Source organism: Microtus pennsylvanicus, chromosome 3 (genome assembly GCF_037038515.1).
Source record: "Microtus pennsylvanicus isolate mMicPen1 chromosome 3, mMicPen1.hap1, whole genome shotgun sequence".
NCBI classification, from domain to species: Eukaryota; Metazoa; Chordata; class Mammalia; order Rodentia; family Cricetidae; genus Microtus; species Microtus pennsylvanicus.
Window position 1 is genome coordinate 18,619,676 of NC_134581.1, and position 26,442 is coordinate 18,646,117.

The 26,442-nt window shown below is 43.0% G+C and overlaps 1 protein-coding gene across 1 annotated transcript; it reads right to left on the reverse strand.

The window, feature by feature from the left end:
* Positions 1-1,019: 1,019 nt before the first annotated feature.
* On the reverse strand, positions 1,020-25,749 carry Mrpl3 (mitochondrial ribosomal protein L3). The gene is made up of 10 exons (XM_075964805.1): positions 25,500-25,749; positions 24,188-24,372; positions 22,944-23,035; positions 22,373-22,471; positions 17,561-17,660; positions 15,625-15,685; positions 7,256-7,364; positions 5,328-5,405; positions 3,169-3,246; positions 1,020-1,478 (listed from the first exon to the last, which is right to left on the reverse strand). Exons 1-10 carry the CDS (start codon positions 25,589-25,591, stop codon positions 1,326-1,328), a joined length of 1,047 nt encoding a protein of 348 aa, XP_075820920.1. The 5' UTR covers positions 25,592-25,749; the 3' UTR covers positions 1,020-1,325.
* Between the last annotated feature and the right edge of the window lie 693 nt (positions 25,750-26,442).

The following is a 26,442-nucleotide window of genomic DNA, read 5'->3' on the forward strand; positions in this document are numbered from 1 at the left end:
TTTGCTGCAGTGGCCAGCAGGGCCTCTGCAGGCAGGGGCTTACGTAGATGGAGGCCGGAGGCCGGAGGCTGGAGCAACATCACCGTAAGCAACAGATGCTCTCCCTGTGACTAACATCCTTTCTCAAAAAGGGTTCTTCCGACCAGCCACAGACTGGTGGAGTCTGCCCTGCAATGAGAACCTCAGGGCTGACTTGGCTCATCTGAGACTGTAAATCACAAAGCTCTGGACACCAAAGACACCTGGCCATAGTTTCCTCTGGATTCCCATCCATTCAAACTGACCTGGGGACCGCTGTAGAGGTCACTCCCATAGGCTATCCCTTGTCTTCACCTCAGTATTGAAGGCCTTACAGTCAACTACTACTGACATAAAGTTCTGTCCTTTACCTGTCCTGTGTGAGAAGTGCGCTCAGAGTGTTCAGGTCATGACAACTGCATCATCCAATCACCCAAGCCAGGACCACCATGTAAACAACTGATCCATATTGATTTTGGCTTTGGCTGCCTGAGCAGGGGGGCTAGAGGCCCTAGAAATCTAAAAAATAATGGCTCATCCTTGTCCAAGCTGGTGACCTTGACCAGTTGGCTTCCTTATTATTGGACAGTCTGGCTGTGTGGCTCTAGCTGGCCCTCAGCTCAAGCCCATGACCTTCCTCAGCTTCTCTAGAGCCTAGATCATGGTGTATAGCAGTCTGCTTATCAGCTGGTCCTCCTGAGGCTTGTGGAATTACTTAAGGCTAGTACTATCCCTATTTTACTGCTTATAACCAGCACAAATATTGGTCAGAATGGCTAATTGGAATGTAGTGTGGCTACAAAAAAATGGTCCCCGATTTCAAGACAAAACCCTGAAATGGCATTTCAGACCCAAATCAGCAGCCAAGGACATCTAAGAAGTGATGCGCCCATCTGCTTACAGTGCTCAGCAGCAGAGAGGAGCACGGCTCGCCCAGAGCAGGCCATGAGTTGTTTATATAGTTTAAAAAACCCTTAAGATCAACATAAATGTATCTAGAGATAAGAGTTGTTTATATAGTTTAAAAAACCCTTAAGATCAACATAAATGTATCTAGAGAGTGATGTCTACAAATGGCAAAACATTGTTCTTTGTTAATTGACAACTTGAACAAATCTAATCCACATGATTACATTATTTAATGTAGGAATTTTGCTAATCAGATTGAAGTGAGGAGGAAGAGATGCATTTGTCTCCTTTGATAAAAACAAGAGCACAGCATCGCACTAAGCAGAGGGACAGGATCCCTGGTTCCATTACTGTTCTGGTTCGAGTGCAGAGCACAGAGTTCTGGCACGTCAGTGACATCAGGCAAATGTAATAGAAGGTGCGCTGGGCTGCAGCACGTCCTCATCATACAAGTCTTCGGCAAGTTCTTCTTCGTCTCCATCAGGAAAGTAAGTAGGGAATGGCAGGCTTTTACAGTAATCCTTATATGCAGGCAGCGTAGAGTCTTTGACCTGAGGGAAAAAAATTATGGTATTTAAAATTACCACTAATAAAGAATATCTGTTCCTGTGTGTTTGAACAGGAATGCAGCCACTCCACGCAGAGGTGATCGATGACTCTACCGTTGCTTCTCTTTGTATTCTAGTAAGCTTGATTAATCAACTTTCCTCAACTGAACCACCTACCTCACAAGAATGAAACCAATTATACTTTATACTTACAATAACTGTCCAGCAGAATGGATATTTTAAAATCACATCACAATTATCTTTTACATCCACATTTATTTTTCAAATATGAAGGTCTCATACTAAATACAAATTTAATACCTAATAATCATCCATTTTATTATCTACTTTTTTGGTCTGTTTTTATTACTTTGTTTTCTATACTTACAACCAAATTTTGAAGGTGAGGCTTAAAAAACATGGAATTTTTAGTTAACTCTAAGAGCACGAAAAGGAAAACGTCACTTTTATTAAAGAAATTAGCTTACGTTTGGCAAAAAGCACTTTTATTAAGAGGTTAAGGACAGAATGCCAACAGCAATCAAAGAGAGCCGTAAGTGTTTACAGTAGCTCTGAGAACATTTTATGGCTGAAAATATTTCAAAGTATGTCTGGATTCATAGCTGACACATTTTAGCAGAAATACTGATACGATTTAAAATGCTCTATTTTAGTTTTGGATGTTACTGGGCACCACAAAGCTTCCATACACCTCATTCAGGAAGGAAAAATACACTTATATATATAGTAAAATAGGATATATTCATTTTAGCAAGAAGAAATGAATAATAGTCAAAATGACAGCTGCTAGGAACACTAAGTGTATAAAGACAGTTCTATCTTAAATGCCCTCATTATGATTGTTTCAAGAAATGAGCAGGACGTTGCGCAGAAGGAAACCATCACGGTCAGTTTTGTTTTGTTTCCAATTCACCAACCTTAGACTCAGCATTAATCAGGAAAACACCCAATAAGAAAACTATGTGCTTATTTGATAAAATCTGTCACAAGGGGTCCAAGTAGTGACTCCCCAGTCACGCTTACACTTTTATAGACCTGAGGTTTCCCATAACAAATCACTGATGATGTTTTCAGTGTAAGTCAATATATAATGCAACAGTTAAGACTGAGACTTTCATTTGTTTCTGCTGGAAATCGACGGTGAATGTTCTGTGTTCACTCAACCATGAACCTCCTGACACTCAGGCGGCAGCTTCTACCCTGCATCCCCAAGGCTTGTCTGAGTCGGCACTGTGGGTTTTATTGGATAGAACTAAGTCTCTGGAAGCTCCAGGCTCCATTTTACTCTATCTGGTCAACATGTTAGTTGTATTTCCTTTTTCCCTTTCTTTTTAGTTTTGAAAATGACAGTAGGTATTTGGGAAGGCAGGTGTGACAGAGCAATGCTGTCATTGGGAGCCCTGGCCTCGTCACCTTTCTGGATCATGATTCCTACCATAGAACTTCTGGTTCTTTGGCTCAAAGCAAAACTCATCTATCCCTGAAAGGACAGAGGAATAATGACATTTTGGCACAGGCTCCTTTCTTTCCCTGAAGCCCATTTTCCCACAAGCTCTTGGCTTTACAACTCCAGCGTGTAGCTATTTTGTAGTGCTCCTTTCACCGAGGTGCTGCTAACACATTCAGGTCAAAGGAGATGAACGAGTGGTAGAAACAAGATCGTTGTACATACCTTCACTAAGCAGTTTTTATGTCCAGGTACAGAGCCATTCACGTAGATTATGTTGTGCTTAGTGTTCACTCTCCACACCTATACATGAAGCGAACAACTTGTCAGAGATAAAAGCCCCAGGAAGTAGCAAATGTGTTACTAAAAGCCGAGGAAGTGCCCACAAAGCTGTGAGCAAACCTGCTACTGAAGACCAAGCAAAGGCTGAAAAGCTCTGAGTCTTATTTAGTGACTGAAGATCGCAGTGCGCCTTACTTTAGGAGTGGCGCTGATGACCACTTCAACTCCATGGAGTCTGCTTACACCAAGACAAACACGTGGAAATTCAGTTCTGGTTTGGTTATTATTTCTTTTCTACAACTAGCAATTGGGAATTCATAACTCATCGAATCTAATCTCCAAAATAAGCCAGGCAAGCAGACTGCCTTTGAAAACATCTCAACATGGAGGAAAACACACACACACACACTGGCTTAAAAAAAAAATGACAGTAAGAGAATAAATGGGCTATCAAGGTATTAATAATACCACACAGAAAACTGTGACAAGCAGATGATCCCTACTAAGGGTAAAATAGTAACAGTGGGAAACAGACTTATCTGATAATTAGCTTCAGGTGTCAACTTGACCGGATTAAGGCATGCTAAGAACATTACCTCCGGTATGCCTGTGGGGAGTCTGTGTGTGGACTTCATTCAGCGGGTGAACTCCATCCAATCAGCTGGGGCCACAATAAATGAGAGAGACTAGCACTAGAAGCCCTGCCCCAAGTCATTTGCGCTTCAGGCTCCCAGACTTTGGACTCAGCGCCTGACAAATGCCGCTGCCTCATTCTCAGGACTTCTGCTTCAGACTGAGAATTGGATCACTGGGTTTCTGGCTGATGTTATGGGCTAAGTCAGGGCTAGAGGCATTTCAGGGGCTCCAGTCTGCAGGAAGCCTACAGTGGGATTTCTCAGCCTCATACAACAATCATAGAAGGGAACCCTAAAAATAACCTTTGTTTACCTATCAGGTTGTCTAGTCAAGCATCCAAAGTCACCTGCTCTGGAGAAGTCTGACATAATTACATAAATTCATGCAGAATCTAAACATTAAATGTATGTAGAATCAACTTGGGAAGAAGATACATAAAATGCAACAGCGACTAACTCTGGGTGTTGTTGGTATGGGTAACTTATTTTGTCTTTTCTCAGATTAGTAGATTAAATATAACTTCTTTTTTAACACACACACACACACTCTCTCTCTCTCTCTCTCTGAATATGCATGTCCCACAATGCAGTGCTCTTTTCCCCTCTACTGGGACTATCCGCTCCATTCTTTACCCACATCTACCTCACTCACACACCTGACATACAATCCGAGACAGCTCAGCAACACCCTTCAACTTCTCTGTGATTCCACAGTACACAGGAGCACAGTGTCGGGGAGCTTCCGTTCTCTTTATCAAGGAAAAGATTCAATCTAATGCTTAGAGTCCCTTTCCTCCTGCAGGAGCTTGTGAAAATACTCCAGTTCAAATAGTAAATCACTGTTTCTTTCTTTTCTTTGTAACAAGTATCCATTTCATGGCTTAGATGTGAAATCTAACTATGCAGCCCCCATTACAGTACAACTCAGTTTCATTTCCTTTGAGTGAGTCTCACTCCACACCTGCAAACCAACCACACACCTCACACCCTAACAGTGAAGCACACTTGCTCACACCTACAAACCAACCACACACCCCATACCCTAACAGTGGTGAAGCACACTTGCTCACACCTACAAACCAACCCCACACCTCACAGCCCTAACAGTGAAGCACACTTGCTCACACTTACAAACCAACCACACACCTCACACCCTAACAGTGAAGCACACTTGCTCACCCCTACAAACCAACCCCACACCTCACACCCTAACAGTGAAGCACACTTGCTCACCCCTACAAACCAACCCCACACCCTAACAGTGGTGAAGCACACTTGCTCACACCTACAAACCAACCCCACACCTCACACCCCTAACAGTGGTGAAACACACTTGCTCACACCTACAAACCAACCCCACACCCCACACCCTAACAGTGGTGAAGCACACTTGCTCAGGACACACATGGACACTGGACCCTCTAGGCTTCTGCATACAAGCTTACAGCCAGTCCTTTACAGACCTACCTTCAGTCCGTACGCCGTCCTGCTCTGGTTTCCCATCTGCCCAGGCATTTTAGTTCCGGGCCAAACTCTGGCAACATCCTGAACAACAAAAACAAAGGTCACGCTTTCAGTACTTCTGATTTGAAACAGTAAGGACTAAATCACAGTGGACACCAGAAACAAGAATGATTAAGTTCTATTCTTCCAAATCCTTTGTTCGGCTATGTCAGTTCTTTAACTGAATACGGATGTTTATCTATTTATTACTCCTATGTTGGAACACAGTCAAAGAAGGAAGTCATATGAGAATTCTGAGTGCTTGTGAGAAAACTTAAAGAAAACAGACAAGAGTCTTGTGACCCCAGTTTCTTCAGAACACAGAACTGTTCTTGGAGTGTTTTGTGCTCCTCCCAGGTGCGGTGGACAGGAGCGAGTTCCCGTCAGCTGTTGTTATTCATTGCCTCTGGAAAAACACATTTTTCTTGTGACTGAATACTTTCTCATGTGACTCCTCTTAACCCTCAGAGTCTAACAGTCTGATGCTCTGAATAAAGCTGGCTATTGCATGAGACTTTAGTCTGCCTCGTTTTTAGGCCCTGCTCTCCGAGGTTCACGGTGCCAATTAGAGCAGTAGGCACTCCCAGACGGGAAATAAAGACAGATGAAGAAGCAGACAGGAGACGAACTCATTAGCAGGAATACTAAGTGATCTAACTCTGACAGGAGTTAAAAATATAGCAATAAGAAACACAGTAAACACAAACACACCACATCACTATATCATGGGAAACCAGTAGGCTGATTTCACCTCATCCTATTTCCTGGCTTACTGGCCCCCCACGCCCCCACAGCCTGAATGGGCTTCTCCCTCACCTGAGAGGCTACTTTCTCGACTCCTGTTATCTGCATCATTAGAATAATGTTCATCTAGCTCCAGCTGGCTCTGAGCATGGATACTAACCCCTCTTCTGAAGCAATTGAATGTGAAGTGAGGGGCCCACTCGCTGAGCTCTTAGTGAGCAGACAGTTTTGTGTGGCAGGCACACTCTCAGAGGCTGACACTCCCCAGAGGAAATGATGAGGAGCACACCAGGCAGCTATGTTAAAATGCCGAGTTTAACCAGGGCTCTGCCCATTCCCCTTCGCTGTGTTCCCAACACTGATTTTGATTTCCTGGCATTCTTGTGAACAGATTTCTCTTCTCAGTAGACAGTAAGACAAAAATTCCACTTCTTGGTAATACAACCTGCTGGGTGAGAACTTAGTATCTAAGGGAAGCTATCATCTCTTTCTTATTGAGAAAGAAATGGAATATGTAACCAACCACCAACCATAAGAGGGACTTTGTATTTCCTCTGAGGCTCCAAAGGTTTTATTCAAAAGCACCCTAGGCAGTCTCTGCTCTACCTCTGGGAAAGAAATACTGAATTAGCAAAACAGAGGGTCTTTTCTTCATTTCTTATGCTATTATTGCTTAGTTCTCCATTAATCTCAATGCCCCCCCAATACACTATAATGCTATCCTCAACAATCTCAGTTGTTTCCCCAGGGCAAAACCAGTATGTGAACCAGTAAATGGAGTAGCTACCTGCAGCTGCCTTAGGATTGCAGATAGGACGCTAGGAAAGGTAGGAACAGAGAGTGCTGCCCATGGGTATTTACGCACTAGAGCACTGGGGAAGCCTAGCCTACAAAAGGGGACGACTACAGACACCCACTGAAGTCAGGTTGAAGTCGTCCGGCCTGACTGACAAACAGCAGTCTGTGCAGAGGTGGAGCACCTGGCACTAAACGGATCAACACTGCTAGTCTATGGCTAATGCCTGCATTTCGAGCATGTCAGAGACTGAGGCAACAAGAGTACTGCAAGGTTTGGGCTAGCCCGGGCTACAGAGTGAGACCCTGCCCACCTCCCACCTCCCTCAATGAGCACTGCTATTTATACTCACTCCAGTTGAAATAGCTCCAGGTCTCCTGTGGGTCTTCGTTTGACCGTGAGAAGCAGGTTGGCCTTTAAATCCCCATCTCTTCATGACACCTTGAAAACCTTTACCAATACTGGGGGAAAAAAGTTAGAATTTACATAATGAGTGGAGTATAAGATATTTCTGACTACACTTTCTTGACAGCACCTTGGAGTTCTAACAAGACTTTTTATCTAAATAGCCAGAAAAGGCCATATAAGCCAAACTGCAAATGAACATTCCTTTGTCTGTCTTGGCTTGCACCTCCCCCTGGAGTCTAACTCTGTCTCAAATGTTAGGTCAAGACTGTGAGATAATAGCAAGTTAAACTCGGGGAATTTACCTAGGAAAGGTTCACCCTCCTAACCTTGTCAGTCTCCTAACAAACACAGCAGGCAGCCATTAGGATGGGCCCCAAAGGTCCCAATCTCCTAGTATTTATGCCGTCCTTAATCCCCTTCCCAGGAGCCTAGGGCTGATTCAGTCTAACAGAAAAATATGCTAGGAGATGAGCTGTCAGCTTGAGGTTTGCTTAGCAGAGACTCCTCCGGTACTCTCTCCTCTTGCTCTGCAAGAAGCCCCCGCATTAAACAAGGAGTTCTATGGAGCGGAAGGTAGAGGGTAGTTCCTGTCAGCAGCTGAGGCCCTGCCGCTGCTGCCAACAGCCATGCCACTGAGCATGGAGGCAATTTTCCTTTAGTCAGGGTCCAATGTAACTGTGGCCTTGTGAGGGACCTGTGCCAGGTACAGCCAGGCAAGGTATGCTGAATTTCTAACCACAGACACTGAGGTTGTAGATTTACTTAAGCCATTGTGTGAGGGCTGCGAGTCAGGGAGCAACAGATGGGGCACAGAACAGAGCACTGATTAATGCACCTCTAGTCTGGCTCTGCCACCTACAAGGGTGCCTTTAGCACGGTGGCTCGCAACAGTTCCTCATGCTGTGCTGACCCCAACCGTAAAATTATTTTGTTGCTACTTAATAACTGTAATTTTGCCACTGTCATAAGTCATAATGTAAATAAATATATCATATGCAAACCCAGATGGGTCATGACCCACAGGCTGAGGACCACTGCTCTAGATGATGGGCAAGTAGTTTTAGAGGACACCAGATGATCTTGATCTGGGCTGATAGGAAGCTAGTGTAAAAGCAAAAGTAGAGAAAGACAGTTTCTTAATAACCTAAACACCATTTTTAAGCCAGATGGTAGTGGCACACACATTTAATCCCAGCACTCAGGAGGCAGAGGCAGATGGATCTCTGTGAGTTTGAGGCCAGCCTGGTCTACAAGAGCTAGTTCCAGGACAGGTTCCAAAGCTACAGAAAAACCCTGTCTCGAAAAACTTAAAAAAAAAAAATTATATGAAAACACTTTGTTGCAAAGTCTGTTAGCTAAAGAAACAAGCTAATGACACCAAGGTTCTATACTAAAGTCCATCTCTGAAGGTCAAGTACATCCATCCCTATAAGTGATGCTATGCAGGTCTGAGGACTTGCAAGTCTACTCCAGACATCATCTACATACTCTTAAGGTGGAGATTTTCTTCACCTTTCACCAGTCAGTGGCGATACACTTTAACGCAATATTGTGGAGTTTCAACAAAGCCAGCTATGACTAGACGTGCACTGTTCAGACCAATTACAAAATAGCATGAAAACCACACTCTTTCTACAAGGACTTTGCTACACGTTTATTAACGAAGACGCATCGGACAATGGGCTGAAGAAAGCCCCTTGAATAACAGCTTTAGATAAACCAAGAACTGAACTTGAAAACAATTAGAAGCTATAAATGGAGTCCAACAGGCATGTGCTCTCAAGTCACACATCAAGACTGGTTCAGAACTAAATTAGACGTAGCTTACATCTCTTTCTGCCAGCATATACTACCCTCTCTTCCCTCAATAACTACAAAAATAAGTCATCCTAACAAAAAGCTAAACTAGAGTGTAACATAAATTCAATGGAAAAGGTACTGGATAATTTCATAGAAAGATGCACTCCAAAGAGAAGCTATGAAAATCAAACACTGAAATTGTACCTCAGATATTATTAATATTTCCACTTAACAATGAATTTTAGGGCATACTTGCAAAGTAATGCAAAAAGCTTAGCAATTTACAAATGAAGAGAAGGAAGTGAAGAATAATTTTGAAGTATTCTATCATTTAGCAAGCAGCAGCTAAGAGCAGCAGGGGAGAGCGGCCAGCAATACTCATCTTGAAGGAACACGCTTTAAAAATATCACATTCAAACATGGCTGCCTTTGTAGACGTTCACCACTGCCTCCAGAGTTCTCAAACTGATTATCTGCCTTAAAAAGACAGCTGAGTGCACGCACCAGCAAACGCAAGCAGGTAAATTACAGAAGATAATTGAGCTCATTTTAGAGTAAATGATTACAAGATGAAAGTGGTACCCTCAAAGTGCTAATTATGTGTCAGCTAATTGCATATTGTTTTCCAGTCTGGTCTGGAACACTTCATGAGCTCCGCTGTGTACAATGGAACCTCTTCAGTAAATAACCTTTAAACAAAAGGCAAGACCACAAGTGACAATTACTGGCTTCTCTCAGGGTGCGGGGAGAGAGTGCACCTGTTGAGCCATGGGAGGCACAGGTAGCGAGGCTCTGGCTTCTCCCAGTTGCTATCCAACTTGAGAACAAAAGGAAAGCAAAAGCAAGGAATGAACAAATCTGTACTTAGCCTACCCTGGTGTGACTCAAATATAATACTTTTGTGAGTCACAGAAGAAAGCTACAGTTACTTTGATACCAAAACCACACAAAGACTCAACCAGGAAGGAGAATTACAGGCCAATCTCACTCATGAACATCGACGCAAAAATCCTCAACAAAATACTGGCAAACCGAATCCAAGAACACATCCAAAAAATTATCCACTATGATCAAGTAGGCTTCATTCCTGAGATGCAGGGCTGGTTCAACATACGAAAATCTATCAATGTAATCCACCATATAAATAAACTGAAAGAAAAAAATCATATGATCATTTCATTAGATGCTGAAAAAGCATTCGACAAAGTTCAACACCCCTTCATGATAAAGGTCTTGGAGAGAATAGGGATACAAGGACCCTACCTAAATATAATAAAAGCTATTTTCAGCAAGCCAACAGCTAACATTAAATTGAACGGAGAAAAACTCAAAGCCATCCCACTAAAATCAGGAACACGACAAGGATGTCCACTCTCTCCATACCTCTTCAATATAGTGCTTGAAGTTCTAGCAATAGCAATTAGACAACATAAGGAGATCAAGGGGATTTGTATTGGAAAGGAAGAAGTTAAGCTTTCATTATTTGCAGATGATATGATAGTATACATAAGTGATCCCCAAAATTCTACCAAAGAACTCCTACAGCTGATAAACACCTTTAGTAATGTGTCAGGATACAAGATCAACTCCAAAAAATCAGTTGCCTTCCTTTACTCTAAGGATAAGGAAACAGAGAGGGAAATCAGAGAAGCATCACCTTTCACGATAGCCACAAATAGCATAAAATATCTAGGGGTAACCCTGACCAAGGAAGTGAAAGACCTATTCGACAAGAACTATAAGTCTTTGAAGAAAGAAATTGAAGAAGACACCAGAAAATGGAAGGACCTCCCTTGCTCTTGGATTGGGAGGATCAACATAGTAAAAATGGCAATTCTACCAAAAGCAATCTATAGATTCAATGCAATCCCCATCAAAATCCCATCAAAATTCTTCACAGATCTGGAGAAGACAATAATCAACTTTATATGGAGGAACAAAAAACCCAGGATAGCCAGAACAATCTTATACAATAAAGGATTGTCTGGAGGCATTACCATCCCTGACTTTAAACTCTATTATAGAGCTACAGTATTGAAAACAGCATGGTATTGGCATAAAAACAGAGAAGTAGACCAATGGAATCGAATAGAAGACCCTGACTTTAACCCACAAACCTATGAGCACCTGATTTTCGATAAAGGAGCTAAAAGTATACAATGGAAAAAAGACAGCATTTGCAACAAATTGTGCTGGCAAAACTGGATGTCAATCTGTAAAAGAATGAAAATAGATCCATATCTATCACCATGCACAAAACTCAAGTCCAAATGGATTAAAGACCTCAATATCAGTCCGAACACACTGAACCTGATAGAAGAGGAAGTGGGAAGCACTCTACAACACATGGGCACAGGAGACCACTTCCTGTGTATAACCCCAGCAGCACAGACACTAAGGGCATCATTGAATAAATGGGACCTCCTGAGGCTGAGAAGCTTCTGTAAAGCAAAGGACACTGTCACTAAGACAAAAAGGCAACCCACTTACTGGGAGAAGATTTTCACCAACCCCGCAACTGACAAAGGTCTGATCTCCAAAATATATAAAGAAATCAAGAAACTAGACCGTAAAAGGCTAATCAATCCAATTATAAAATGGGGTACTGAGTTGAACAGAGAATTCTCAACAGAAGAACTTCAAATGGCCAAAAGACACTTAAGGTCATGCTCAACTTCCCTAGCGATCAGGGAAATGCAAATCAAGACAACTTTAAGATACCATCTTACACCTGTCAGAATGGCTAAAATAAAAAACACCAATGATAGCCTTTGCTGGAGAGGTTGTGGAGAAAGGGGGACACTCACCCATTGCTGGTGGGAATGCAAACTTGTGCAACCACTCTGGAAAGCAGTGTTTCGGTTTCTCAGGAAATTCGGAATCAACCTACCCCTGGATCCAGCAATACCACTCTTGGGAATATACCCAAGAGAGGCCCTATCATACAACAAAAGTATATGCTCAACTATGTTCATGGCAGCATTGTTTGTAATAGCCAGAACCTGGAAACAACCTAGATGCCCTTCAACGGAAGAATGGATGAAGAAAGTATGGAATATATACATATTAGAGTATTACTCAGCAGTAAAAAACAAGGACTTCTTGAATTTTGCATACAAATGGATGGAAATAGAAAACACTATCCTGAGTGAGGTAAGCCAGACCCAAAAAGAGGAACATGGGATGTACTCACTCATATTTGGTTTCTAGCCATAACTAAAGGACATTGGGCTTATAATGCATGTTCCTAGAGAAGCTAAGTAAGAAGGTGAACCCAAAGACAAACACATAGGCATCCTCATAAATACTAACCTTCATCAGGCGATGAAAGGAGACAGAGACAGAGGAGCACGGGACAGAAATCTCAAGGTCCAAATCAGGAGCAGAAGGAGACGGAGCACGAGCAAGGAACCAAGGAACTCAGGACTGCAAGGGGTGCACCCACACACTGAGACAATGGGGATGTTCTATCGGGAACCCACCAAGGCCAGCTGGCCTGGGTCTGAAAAAGGATGGGATAAATCCGGACTGGCTGAATATAGAGGACAATGAGGAATACTGAGAACTCAAGAACAATCGCAGAGGGTTTTTGATCCTACTGCACATACTGGCTTTGGGGGAGCCTAGGCAGTTTGGATGCTCACCTTAGGAGACCTGGATAGAGGTGGGCAGTCCTTGGGCTTCCCACAGGTCAGGGAACCCTGATTGCTCTTCGAGCAGATTAGGGAGGGTGACTTGATCGGGGGAGGGGGAGGGAAATGGGAGGCGGTTGCGGGGAGGAGGCAGAAATCCTTAATAAATAAATAATAAAAAAAAAAGAAAAAAAAATGCAAAAGTTTTTTTTGTAAAATAATTTTTAATATGAAATCGTTGCACCTACTGAAGAACGGAGACTATAATGAAGCCTGAAGCATCCATCACTCACTGACAATTGCTGACTCCAGGCTTTCCATATTTCACCTGATTCTCTTGCTCTGCAATTCCAATAGGGTACTTAAAACAATCTCCAGAGAGTCTATCATTTACATTACAAATATTACAGTAAGGAAAGGTAGAGATTATCTCTTTGTAACCCAACCACTCGTCGTTTCACTAATGTCTAAAAACTTACTGCTCTGAACAGCTAGTAGATCAATTATTGAAAATGGATAAGAAATAGAGGACAAAGTAGAAAAGCCTGTCCTCACATTAGTCACAGGAGGGGGGAAACAAGAGGATACAGAACTTATACTCAAAAGACAAGTCTCCATAGATAAAGGGGAAAACAATACTCCCACGGACACTGAAGGGCTTAAATTCTGAACAGGGAACTGCCTTCCAAATAAGAAGCATTGAGGTTCGGGCACTAGAAAACTTAAGAGGAATAAAGAAAACCAAGCAAATGCGTGTGTGCTGTCCAGACACCCCACAGCCCGGGAAGTCAGTGGCCACGAGGATGAGCCACACAGCTACAGCCAACACTGTACTCGGAAGTTCAATCCAGTTCCACGTGAGCAGTCAGTCCACAAGCATTTAAAGGCACCAGAGAAATGCAGTAATGCTGGCTAGAAGTGGTACAGTCCCTGGAAACACTTGGCACTAGGTTACATAAGATCCAATGCAAGGCAGTCTGCATGAAGATGCACAGACCAGAATGCAGTGTGCTTCCATGGGGGTAGCCCATTTCCTGCACAGCAATGACATGGAAGCTGAGCTGCAGGCGTGCAGCAGCGAGGACCTCCAAGCGGTCCTCCTTTCTTCCAGAGCTGACCATCACTGTCTTAATCCTGAGGCTATCTGTTCTTCCAGAGCTGACCAGCACTGTCTTAATCCCGAGGCTATCTGTTCTTCCAGAGCTGACCAGCACTGTCTTAATCCCGAGGCTATCTGTTCTTCCATGCCTACCTGCTATTTAGACTTAAGACTTCCACATAATTTCAAATCATCTTGTTTTCTAGAAACAGAACCTTACAAAGGAAACATTCCCCACTCTTACTTGATACATAAAACTGGAGTTACCAAAAGAAAAAAAAAGCCAAAGACACTCAATGGTAGCACACGAACTGAAAGCATCCACTGAGCACAGGTGTTTGAAAAGCTAAGCTGCACACCAAGCTAGTCACAAGATAGCTGCTGACCAAGGCATCTGGCTTTGCAAGTCCTTTCAGGGTCTCCATATGTCCTGCAAGTTATATAATGGAATTCACACAGCACTGTATGTAAAGTTCACAGGAGAAGTGTGTGGTATCTTATGATTTGTAATAACTCATAAACTTAAAAGTAAAATAATGTGCTTTATAACCCAGTCTTCACTGGTTAACCAAACCAAAGGTTAGAAAAACTGAATAGTGTCACCAAGAGACAAGTCAAGTGATCTTCAGTAACTAGGGAAACAAAGGGACAGGGTCAGACTTCTAAATGCCGATCTACCCCATGTCATTTCTACAAAGCTGGACAGGTATAAAGGCACCCAGCTGCTTCTGAAGTGGCCTATGTGTGACCTGAGGTGGGCCTGGAGGGAAACCAAGCCCGACACTCACCAGGTGTCTTTGGGTAAAGCAGCTGTTGGGTCGTCACCATCATAGAGTCAACGCAAACAACCTGCTCTCTCCCAGAGTCTATGGACACCTTTACCTGTCAGAGGGCTCCTGGTGAGAATGCCCTGGTAGGCACTATCATGTGACTAAGAGAAGCAAACAGACAAAGGACTGAAGTCAGAATCCATGAGGAGAGGACAAGAATTGATAACAACTGGTGCCCCTGTAATTTTGGCTTTTCTAGGTTGTGTGAGTTCCAGCAGCCAGCAGGAACAGTTTCCAAACATCTACACAGACTTGGGTACTCTACTATAGCAGTAACTTCTCTGAGATCTAGAGAGTTCCTAGAATCATACAGACACCACACCATGGGGCAGAAATGGCTAAAGATTCTCAAATACTAGCCCAGACTAAATGAATCAAAGGCAGCGTTTCTGTTAGAGTGGCAGTCACACACAGCAGTCTCACCAGCTAACACAAGAATCAAGCAAGCTTCATGCTCCGAACGAGACCCGAGTGTGGAATTTCCTCTAGTTTCTGATGAAACAACTGCAAACAGGTTTCAGTTACACTGGGACACTTAAACACAACAACCACGTTCACAAACAGTATAAAATCTTATACTCCAAGAAACCGGAAAGAGCACACCCAACTAAACTACTCCGTGGTCACACAGAAGACATCAGCACTGCTCAGGCGTGTTTCACAATTGAAGTATTTGCTGTCCTGGTCTTCAAAGCAGACCTAACTGGGGATGCACTTAATTCTCAGGACCTTGCTCAGAGCCCCGTGTCTGGAAGCACACATCTCAGCTCACCTGATGGAAACTGCTTGGAACTAACCCAGTGCACCCTTAAAACTGACAGTCAGTGACTTACAGAGAGGCGGGGAGGGCATGGGTTTTTATTCACTGACTTGAATGACCGCACTTTCACCCACTGATCTCTAACATAGGAAGAAACCAAAGCAAAGGAGAAGTGCAGTGCTGAAGACCTACGTTTTGGCTGTGACATCCACATACTGTCCAGGGCGAAAGTGAGCAGCATAAAGAGGGGTCCCTTTATAAAAAGAAAAGGAGAAATCATGTTATCTACCACACAGAAAGGACTATTCTCAGACTCCTCCCCCACAGGGCTCCCAGCTGTGCTTTCAAATGCTTGTAGACCATGGGCAGTTAGGAACAGTAGAAATACCCAAACAATGGAGCTATCCACAAACTAGTTCTAGCTATCACTGAGAAGGCTGAGGGACAAGGGAACCCTATTCAAGGCGCACGTGCTAGAGTGAGCCACAGACCACATCTGACTAAAGCACCTTCATGGGCTCATGAAGCACCGGTCAAGATGAGTGAGTCCCGTGGTCATCCAGTCCTGCTGGCAAACAGATTTAATGATGGCCAGTTGTCTCAGTGAATAAGCATGCTGAATTAAAGTATATTATCCATTTCACACAAGGGGAAAAGAGAAAATATGAGAAGAATGAATGCATTGGAGTCTAATGCAATCTTCGTCATCCAGTGGACTGTGATGCACTGCCTGGACTCAGCCTCTCCTTTGCTGGCCACTGATTACAGAGGGGACATTCAGACAGCACCGGTCATGTCAGATTATTTCTGTTTTAGGCACATGCTGAACAAATCTTTCACCTAGTAGAAGCCTAGGTCTTTGGATTAGATAAAACCTGCCCTTATAGATACTCCTAAATCTGTATTAGAAATATGTGTAAGTCACAGCCCTGACCTAAAAAAATGTGTTATTTTTGGTTAAGAGTCAACAGTACACCATCAATTAGGAGCCAAAAAAAAAAAAAAAATGACAAAAATGACTAGATTCTCAATGTAGCTGAGAATGAAACTGAAGCCAGTTTTAGTTTGTTAATTAGTACACAGAGCAGGGTGTAGTGGTATTTAAGAGTGGTGGCTTTAAGGTAAGATTAATCTAGGGTTGCTAGAAACTTTATTCTGTGTATGCCAAAACATCACATTATACTCTACACATGAATACAAATGATTTGTCAATCAAAACTATTAATTTAGAAAAGAAAATTTAAAGGATTACAAGGGACCTCATTTTTGCCAAGCTGTTTGACCATCACCGCCTCACAAAAATGTAATTTAATATGGTTTGAGCTAGAGCAAAAATTAAAGTGGACTTGACTTTTATGATCATCCTAGACATGACCAGAGACATAATCTTAGACAAACGAGATATGCTAATATCAGTGCCTGGACTCAGCAAATTTGGTGGATATTCAAATTTGCTTCAGAACAAATCCTTTATATTCCAAGTGGAATATATGCCCATTATAAGTCAGATCAATATCCACTACTGAAAGTCTTACCAAAATTTTTATAATCCAATTTATTTTGCCTTAAAATTAAAAATTCACTATCTTCTTGCTGCAATTCAAGTTCAAAAACTGAGGAGCTCTCTTGAAGGTCAAAACACACCAAAATATCATACTTTAGTAACCTTATGCTTTAGTAAAATCACATGTCAAACCTTAATTTGACATTCCACGGACAGGGAAATGAATCTTTCTCCAAGGGATATGTTTGGAGGTTCTCCTTTCAAGGCTGTATTTTCTCACTCTCCAGGGGAGTGTACTATTCCTAGCAGAATCCTAGCTCGCAAATCAGGAACACAGTTTAAAGCTAGAACACTGACTTGGAGAGGCTTTTTAAAAAATGTGACACTCCACATTAGCAAACAAGAGCTCCTCCCTCTCAGGGAAAACAAAGAGGATCCTACAGCTTTCCCCTCTTACCAGGGACAAAGACTTGTTTGTTCCTAGTGACTAAATCAGATAGGTTTTATATTTAAAAATAAGTGTTTGGGACTATGTATTTTGTTTAGCTGTATTGAAAGGGCTGACATTAAACAAACCACATATTTGGGTATTTTTACCTCCCTCCTCTCCCGACCTCAGATTACCTGGCTTAATTACAGCATTATCTGTTACATGAAAGATTTTAATTGTCTGTTTCGGTGGCAATCCAAGTTCTCGGTAAAATTCCAATATAGAATCAGGTTTCTAGAGGGAAAAGTAGCATATATAAGAAGCACATTAAGAGTACAAGGGCCTGAATGCAGAGACCCAAATCAAGATACAAACACCCAGAAAAATAAAAATCAAAGCACATTTTATTTCCCTAATGAACCAACAGCATCTAAGTCCCCATTTACAGGAGATGAGCTTACATCTAAGAACAAATAAACGCACTGCTTAAGATCCAGCCAGGTGTACCAGTCTCAGACAGGATGGATGACCTCACTGGTCTGGAAGCACAACGGGCACTGGTCACAGGTCTGTCATCTCTGTTCATGGGGCCTTTCCAACAAATTTTTGGGTAACTTGCCCTCTTAATTACTCAGGCCTCTTGAATTACTGTCACCTGCCAACCCCTCAGCCTATTTTTTTATTCCTTAGACCTTTTATCTATGTCCATAATGATACACTTAATTAAAAATTGCTTAAATCATCTATACCTGCAGTTCAGTGAACACGGAGGGCACGGCTGTTCTAAATGGGGCTGTGCAGTGAACACGGAGGACACTGGTCTAATGGGGCTGTGCAGTGAACACGGAGGATACTGTTCTAATGGGGCTGTGCAGTGAACACGGAGGACACGGCTGTTCTAATGGGCTGTGCAGTGAACACGGAGGACACGGCTGATCTAATGGGGCTGTGCAGTGAACATGGAGGACACGGCTGTTCTAATGGGCTGTGCAGTGAACACGGAGGACAGTGTTCTAATAAGCTGTGCAGTGAACACGGAAGATACTGTTCTAATGGGGCTGTGCAGTGAACACGGAGGACACGGCTGATCTAATGGGGCTGTGCAGTGAACACTGTTCTCTTGAGAAGCCACTGTTCCCTCTGAAACACAGAAATCTGAAAGCCAGATTCTGCCCTAGTTCTCTGCTCTTTCCCTTCTCTCCTGCTGAGAATACCAAAGCCCCCTTCTTCACCCTCACTGGCTCTTAAAAGAGCAAACACTGAAGCTTTCCTTACAAATCTGGCTCCTGGAATTACTTTCCTGATGTTTAGAATTCACATGCATTTCATTTAGAAGATTTCGAATTTGCTTTTGACATTCACATAGTTCAGCTGATTTATAAGGCATAATATTATATTATTAATATTGAACTTGGAGTGTATCAAGACGCTTCTGAGAAAAATCCCTTACATTTGGGACAAAAATGATAAAATGAACATCACAGCCTATATTAACACTAGGCTCAAACATAAAAAGGACTAAGAAATATATACATTTTAATTACTCTTTAATTTCACTAGAAATGAATAATTGTTTCAACTAAAATTATAATATTATAATACTAGGTCTAAGGACGGAGGAGAGTTTTCTTATTGTCTATTTTTATCTTTTTGTTTGTTTTTTGAGATGGGGTTTATTTGTGTAACAGCCCTGGCTGTCCTGCAACTCACTCTGTAGACCAGGCTGGCCCTGAACCCACAAGATCCACCTGCATCTGCCTCTGGAACGCTGGGATTAAAGGTGTGTGCCACCACTCCTGGCTTTTTATTTTTTAGCTTTCCTTGGAGAAAAAAAAAGCTGAGGTGGGGGGCAGGTGGGGCAGGAGAAGACAACTGAGAGATGAATCGGATTTGGGTACATGGAGTGCGGTTCCCAAAGAATCAATAAAAAATAAAAGATAAAAGAAAATTAGGTTTTAGTCCTGATAAAAACCAAATGCTCAAATTAAACTGAAACCAGACGCACAGTAACAGTCTGGTTGGCCCCGCCTCCTTTCCCCTCTAAATTTCCAAATAAATGATTCAAAAAGGCAATTTGGAGGCTGACAGCATTGTCACACGTGGGTAACCCCATCCATGGAGCTGTCTTCCCTCTGCAGAATGTCTCAGCAATTATCCTTCCTACAGTGCAAGCACTGCTCTGCTCCCAAAATGAATTGATTTAATCAACTTTTAGGGCTACTTAATGTTCTTATGAAGAAACACTATGTACCACATCAATTTTTATTTATAAGACACAGGAATAACAAAAACAAACTAGTGTAGGTTTTTAGAGGTGTAAATTCTTTGCAGATTAAATAAACACAATGGTGCTTGCCCTATTATACACAAAACCATTTTAATCAACTTATTTCGATTGCCCAACTGTCCAATATTTTCTATTCATAGTCTTGTAAAAACAAGCAAACCAACAGATAAAAACAAGACCCCTCTATATAGTCAATCTGTATGCAGCTTCCCCGAGGGCAAAACATGTAAGTAGCCAGGGTATTTTTAGTTTGGAAAAAAATCTCTTCTTTTTAAACAAAAACACTTATAAATGGTGAATGCTTCCCACCCTGGCAAAGCAACTTTTTCTTCTTGTTAGCTCAGATCAATGACACAGGGTAACGGGTTTTACTGTACAATTCCATACATGCATAGCACATACTTTGATCATCTCCCTTCTCATTGACCTCTACCCTTTGTCCCATCTCTAACCCCCTTCCTTGTCTCTAGCAGACCATGGAGCTGAGTGGTCAGCATTTACCACAATGTAAGAAAAAGCACTCCAATGTCAAAATTCCCCCCGGTGCTGCAAATGACGTTAAGGCTTATATATAGAGGAAAGGGAGGACAGCAGTCTTGAGTGTAAAAGTGGAGTGCTATCATTTCTGAAAAAATTTAATTATTAGTAAGTACTGCGCTACTTTGGAAATATTCTTAGTGTTTGACTGATACTACATTTTTATTATTAAGTAAAAGAGAATATATTAAATTGTGCTTCCAAGTGTGTTTTCTTTGAGAACTAAAAGATTCAGAGAATTGATATGCATTTCAGAACTGGAACAGAATTCAGATATCTCCAAATTCTACTTTTATGAGTAGGGTATGGAGGGCTGGGGTGGGGGGCGAGGTGGGGTGAGGGAAGGATGTGAGAAAGCAGATGAAGATGAACTAATGGTAGCACTCAGGGTCAACCCTGTGTTCCCCATCACCTCCTATTTATTTTAAAAAATGATGATTTTTTTTATATATGTATAAGTGTTTTGCTTGCATGTAGTATGTGCACCATGTGTATGCCTAGTGGCTATACAGGATAGAAGACAGCATTAGACGTCCTGTACCTGGAGTCACAGGTGGTTATCAATTGCCATGTAGTGCTGGGAACTGAGCCTGGGTCCTCTGCAAGAGCAGCCCTGCTATCTGCAGGATCTGAGGAGTCACTATTCTTTTGGAGCAGAACAAACTGTCCCAATATGATGCTTAATTTATGTGTCAAGAACATAAGGTCATGGATTTACAAAATTGATAATGAAAATAAAATGACAGTAGTCATATAAAAAACAAGGAAATGGTTCCCACAAGCACTCTTTTTACATTCACTGTTCGTTTCTGTTCCCTCCCTGTGAATTGCCTTGGCCCTCTCCAAGGTGGACTGGCTGTCTCCAGTTCTGTGGCTGCTGAATATATGCTGATTTATGGGATGACTACCTCAGTCACTCCTCTTACCAGTCTGAGGGTTCGCAGGGGGTTAATATCCAGAAACATGTAAGTACACAAGTCTGTGGAGTCTGCCCTGCTCTTACCCGTGGTCAATCAGTCCTGACCAGTGATTCCACTCCTCCACCCCAGAGGCTAAAGTGATCACGTGTGGTAATGAATGGATGCAAGAGGCTTCACATGATGTCACCGGCCGATAGTAGGCACTCAAAAGAACTTAACTGTGACAAGCACATACACGCAGTGTAGCAATTTCCTCTGAATGACACATTCCTTCCAGGAAAGGAGGGGGCACTCATGAGATAAGAGCAAACCTCGCAATTTCCAACTATATTCGTGAGGCTTCACAAGGCCTTCCTGAGCCCACAGAAGCAGCCAACAGCTCAGCCCACTGCATGCAGGAGATTTCCTCAGCCTGGAGCAGTCCACACCTCGTGCCGGGAGCTCCGGGCTTGCAGACTTAGAGCTGTTACCCTGCCTGGGTTGGACTGAGCTGCCCAAACTCCTGTATGCAATCTTCACTCATATGCCTCTAAGTAACCCTGTGACAGCACTGGTTTGCCAAGCTGGCCTTGGTTTTGTCTTTGGTCTGCTGTGGGTTCCCTATTTGCGGGGAGTAGATGTTTGTTTGTGTCTCCTCAGGAAAAGTCACACAGTTACAAGAAATATTTGCTACTTGTTATGAATACATCCTGATTTTTGCCCATGTTTATTTTGTAAACAATGAAAAAAAACTGTTTGGAGATAGTGCTGTGTTCTAGTCACTTACTGGTGACCACCATCTTGACTTCTAGGGTTCGGTCTAGGACACCGGCAGAGGGTAGTAATTGGGGCATTTCCTAACAAGCTACACATTCAGCACCCTGTTAACACTCTACTTAGGAAATAATGCTTTTCTATATGTCAAAACACACACACACACACACACACACTAAAAAAACCGAATAAACAAAGCCAAGATCTGCGGAGCGTGTATGAAGCCCAGGCACATCAGAGCACCTCATTTAGTCCTGCGACAAGCCCACTAGGTGGGCGGTACCTTTAGTCCCCTTACAGATGTACAAACATTACATCTTGTGAGGCTTGAAGGCAGAGGAGGAAGCACTAGGGTCTCTCAGGGTCCAGAAGCCTCTGCTAGTCTGCCTCTCCCAAACAGTCCTCAGGGAAGTCGCATTTTGTGACTACAGAACGTTCTTCAAACACAAAAGCAGGCAGAGCGGAAGCTAATAAAATGCGCCATTTTAGGAATGGGAATATATACTTACATATAAGCGCGACACTGTTTTCCCGCCCACAGTGAGGGCTGCTGTTTTTCCATTATAGCTTTCCTTGGGAGTGTATTTTAACACATGACAGTCTTGTACCTGAAAACAATAAAATTCACAAAACTTAAGCTTGTAGTGTGATTCCCCAGCCAGCATGAGGGCCTCGTATAATTAGGATTTCAGAGTTACTTAACTCATTATCCACGCTGACAGCAACGTGATCACAGCTACAGTCAGGGACTGGAAGAACCGTATGTGAAAGTGATGGATGGGCTTGAGATATTTTCTAAGAATGGACTAAGTGGCAGATCTTTGAGGATCTGTTAGTTATCCCTCTCTGCCAGAGCACTGCTCCAGGTCTCCTAACTGAACTATGGGAAGACTGGTTTAAACCAGACTCCACTTCCCCAGAACCATCAGAGGCAAAGGTCCTCATTATTACCTGTCCCGCTCCCCTTTCCCATGAGGTTTTCTGTCCAGGATACACATTCCAACATTACAGCTTATGTACACAGATCTTGGCACACACACAGATGTTCCTATGTGTTCTTCTATGTTCTATGTTTCTTACCTGAAGTAATGTGACTGCATGTCTTTGACCATCTTTGGTCCATAAAGGCATCATGCCCAGCTTCAAGGCAACAAGGCCAACTCTGGAAGAACCTGGCAATAAATACAATATATTCAAGACTATTTACAGATTTAAATATCTTTAACTATATCAGGCACAATATACTGGTGGTTAATAAATGTTTATAAAATGAGCACATGTAAAACAATTCTAACACTCAGTTTTAATATAACAGAATTATACAGAGCATATAAATCTATCATTACTCTTTCCTAGTTTCAGATCCTGTCCAACATCATCTATCAGAAAACATCTGCTGGGCAGTAGTGGAGGCACACACCTTTAATCCCAGCACTCGGGAGGCAGAGGCAGGTGGATCTCAGTGAGTTCGAGCCCAGCCTGGTCTACAAATGGAGTTCCAGGATAGCCAAGACTGTCTCGAAAAACCAAAAGTCTATTCAAATTCTAAAAGGTATTGATGTTAGATGGTCTTATACTATACAGATGCCACAGGTTGTCCTAATGTACTCTATTGAGAACTTCTGGAGCTAGGAATGTTGCACGGGAAAGGCTCTGAGTTTGATCTCATGAACTACATAAGCTATGACCCAGCACTTAGGTGGTAGAGGCTGGAAAATCAGGAGTTCAAGGCCACTCTTGATTACTGAGAGCTCAAGCCAGGCTAGACTTGAACTTTTGTCACTAAACAATTTAAGTGTCTCAGTAATTTCAGAGACCACATGTTCAACAGGAAAGGCCCATCCTGCTTGGTCTGGTCCCGCATGGATTTAGATTCACACCAGAAACAGAGCGGAGTGTGGAACTATGCTTGTCCAAATGGGTACACAAGGATTCCAACTGAAACAGAGCTGAGTATGGAACTATACTTATCCAGATGGGTACACAAGGGTTCCAACTGAAAACAGCAGTACCCACTCAGGACACTTTACACTAGGTTTCTCCAACCTTTTCTTCATGGCATTTCCCTTTCATTTTACATTCTATGTATCTAGGGGAAGAAGGTCGTATATCCAGAGGGATTTTCCTCTCACAAGACACCTTCCTGAGGTCTTTTACTAGCAGTAGATGAGGAGTTTGGAAATAAGCTGGCAACCAAAACAGACTGAAACCGACAGGCTCAAGACATGAAAATCCGAGATGTCAAATTTATAAAGCAGTTACCACTCTCATGCATCCAGCCATACTGTGATTAAGAGGTCATGTTTTGACGCCCCCCAAATCACCTGGTTCCCAAGGATGTAAAGGCCACGGTTCATCTTTCAGGGGGTTTAGTTTACTTGATAACTGGGCTTTATTTTCATCAGAGACCAGCTGCTTAACAAACGAGGCATTTTCTTCAGAAAGATGCTCATCCCACCAAGTGCTACTGTTGCTGTGGCGAGTTCTCACACAAAACCAGATATTCGTTCTAAAAAAATCAAAAACAACAAGAAAACCAAATCATTATTTCCATTTAATGTAGGGGAGGCCACCGTGTTAGGATAATAACTCAAGGCCCCAGGGAATGGAGTGGATTGTGTACTTTCCCTAACATTTCTTCTTTTTTTTTTTTTGGTTTTTCGAGACAGGGTTTCTCTGTGGCTTTGGAGCCTGTCCTGGAACTAGCTCTGTAGACCAGGCTGGTCTTGAACTCACAGAGATCCGCCTGCCTCTGCCTCCCGAGTGCTGGGATTAAAGGCGTGCACCACCACCGCCCGGCTTCCCTAACATTTCTTATGAGAACTCTGGGGCTTCTACTTTCATCAAGGTTAGCTTGAAGGCTTTTCCGCTGCCTCCGCGAAGAACGATCTTACCTAAACTTATGAGGGGATACTAGCCCAAATAAATGTGTATTTGACAGTCTTAGAGCCAATGGAGCACGGGGCAAGCTGGATTTTCTCTCAGTTTTCCTCCTCCCTGTAATGACATGGCCTACGCTAAGAAACCAAATATACGAAGTTTTAGAAACAAAACTAAAATCCACGAAATGCAAACCTCTGACCAGCTGACACACCAAGCACCAAGAAGGATCTTAGTGAGCTCTGAGGCAGACCAAAGTGTGTGTAATTCTTGCACGGAGTGGGCCAGAACCTAAATGAACCTTTGGGCAGTCTCCTTTGGTTGCTAGTTAGGAAGTTCCAGCTTGGAATCAAGAGTGATTTTCTACTTACAAGCTGAGTGACTCTGGACAACCTATTTCCCTTTGGTGTCAGCTTTATCTAAAAAACTGTTATGACAATGGTTTGCTCACAGGGGGCTGGCTACAGGGCACACGCCTAATACACACTTAACACAAACTCTTCTTGTACAGTGCACACTGGTTAGAAGACATTACTGCTGCTGATAATAGTCGCAGCTAATAGCTAATTTCTTAAATATTAAAATGCTACCCCATTCGAGCCTTTGGATTAAAAGACGTTTTCTTAATCAGTGTCACACCCCTGGACACAGGACCCCTTCCGCTCCTAACGGTCGTCTGCGCGGGCCAAGTCTCTGTTCAAGGACACAGCTGTGATGGCTGTGCACCCCTCCACCCACCCTCTTGCCCATACCCACCTATTCCCTAAGCCCGGGGCAGCACCTAGGCCTCTGGTGCTACAGCCCAACACCTGGGCGCCGGCCTGCGCCAGCAGCCTATAACCCGGCATGGAGTGGCCGAGCAGGGATCGGCTCGCGATTCCCGCCGGCGCGACGCAGCGGAGCTTCCAGGGAGTCCCCAAACCGAGTACCACGCGTTCGAAGCGTGTACGGGACAGTAGTCACGCCGCTAGATCACCCATGCCCTCCGCGGAGGAAGAGAACAGCCGGCCCACTTCCGGTCCGTTTCTCAATGCGTTCCGGGCGGAGGCCCACCTCTCTGAACAATGGTTCCGTCTCCAAATGGACCTACTTAGCCAATGGACGCGGTGACTGACTTCTCTCTTTAGCAATGGGAAAGAAAATGTTTGGGCTTTAATTTTTAGAGAGCGAAGCAAGAAAGGATCAAACTTTTTTAGGAAGCTAAGGAAAGAGAATTCACCTCCAAAAGTCCCCACTGTGGGACGGGACAACTCACAGTGCTAAGCAGCACTTTGGCAGTTTTATATTGGATAATCCTAAGAACAGTCCCGAAGAGGAGTTATTTCTATATTATAAACGAGGGGACACAGACTTAAATTTTATTTTCATGCCAACAATAGATGGATAGAGTTAACACTGAATTAAGTCTGGAGTGTGTTAACAATAGAATGGGACCAAAACCATACAATGGTGTACGACTTTCAGGGCTGGGCATACATAGTTCTAGGCAGTTCTTTGACTCGTGAAAGATCTTGAGCTTGAAACATCCAGAGAGGTCGTTCGTGGATTTGAGATCAGGTGTGATTGCTGCAGAAAATGGTATTATCACAAAGTTTCAGAGTGCTTGTGACACAGCTACCGAGAGTTTCTGTGTCTTCTACGCCCCAGAATGCACAGTACATTCATTTTCCCACTTCAAAAGTGTCTTTCTCGGTCAGAT

What these genes read in the sequence shown, in the direction of transcription:
- Mrpl3 (XM_075964805.1), bottom strand. Translation starts at nt 25,591, where the DNA reads ATGCCGGGTTATAGGCTGCTGGCGCAGGCCGGCGCCCAGGTGTTGGGC. An exon ending in AAACAGTGTCGCGCTTATAT is followed by an intron (nt 17,661 to 22,372) that starts GTAAGTATATAT and finishes TTTTCCCTCTAG; the next exon opens with AAACCTGATTCTATATTGGA. An exon ending in GTGGATGTCACAGCCAAAAC is followed by an intron (nt 7,365 to 15,624) that starts GTAGGTCTTCAG and finishes TTTTTCCCCCAG; the next exon opens with TATTGGTAAAGGTTTTCAAG.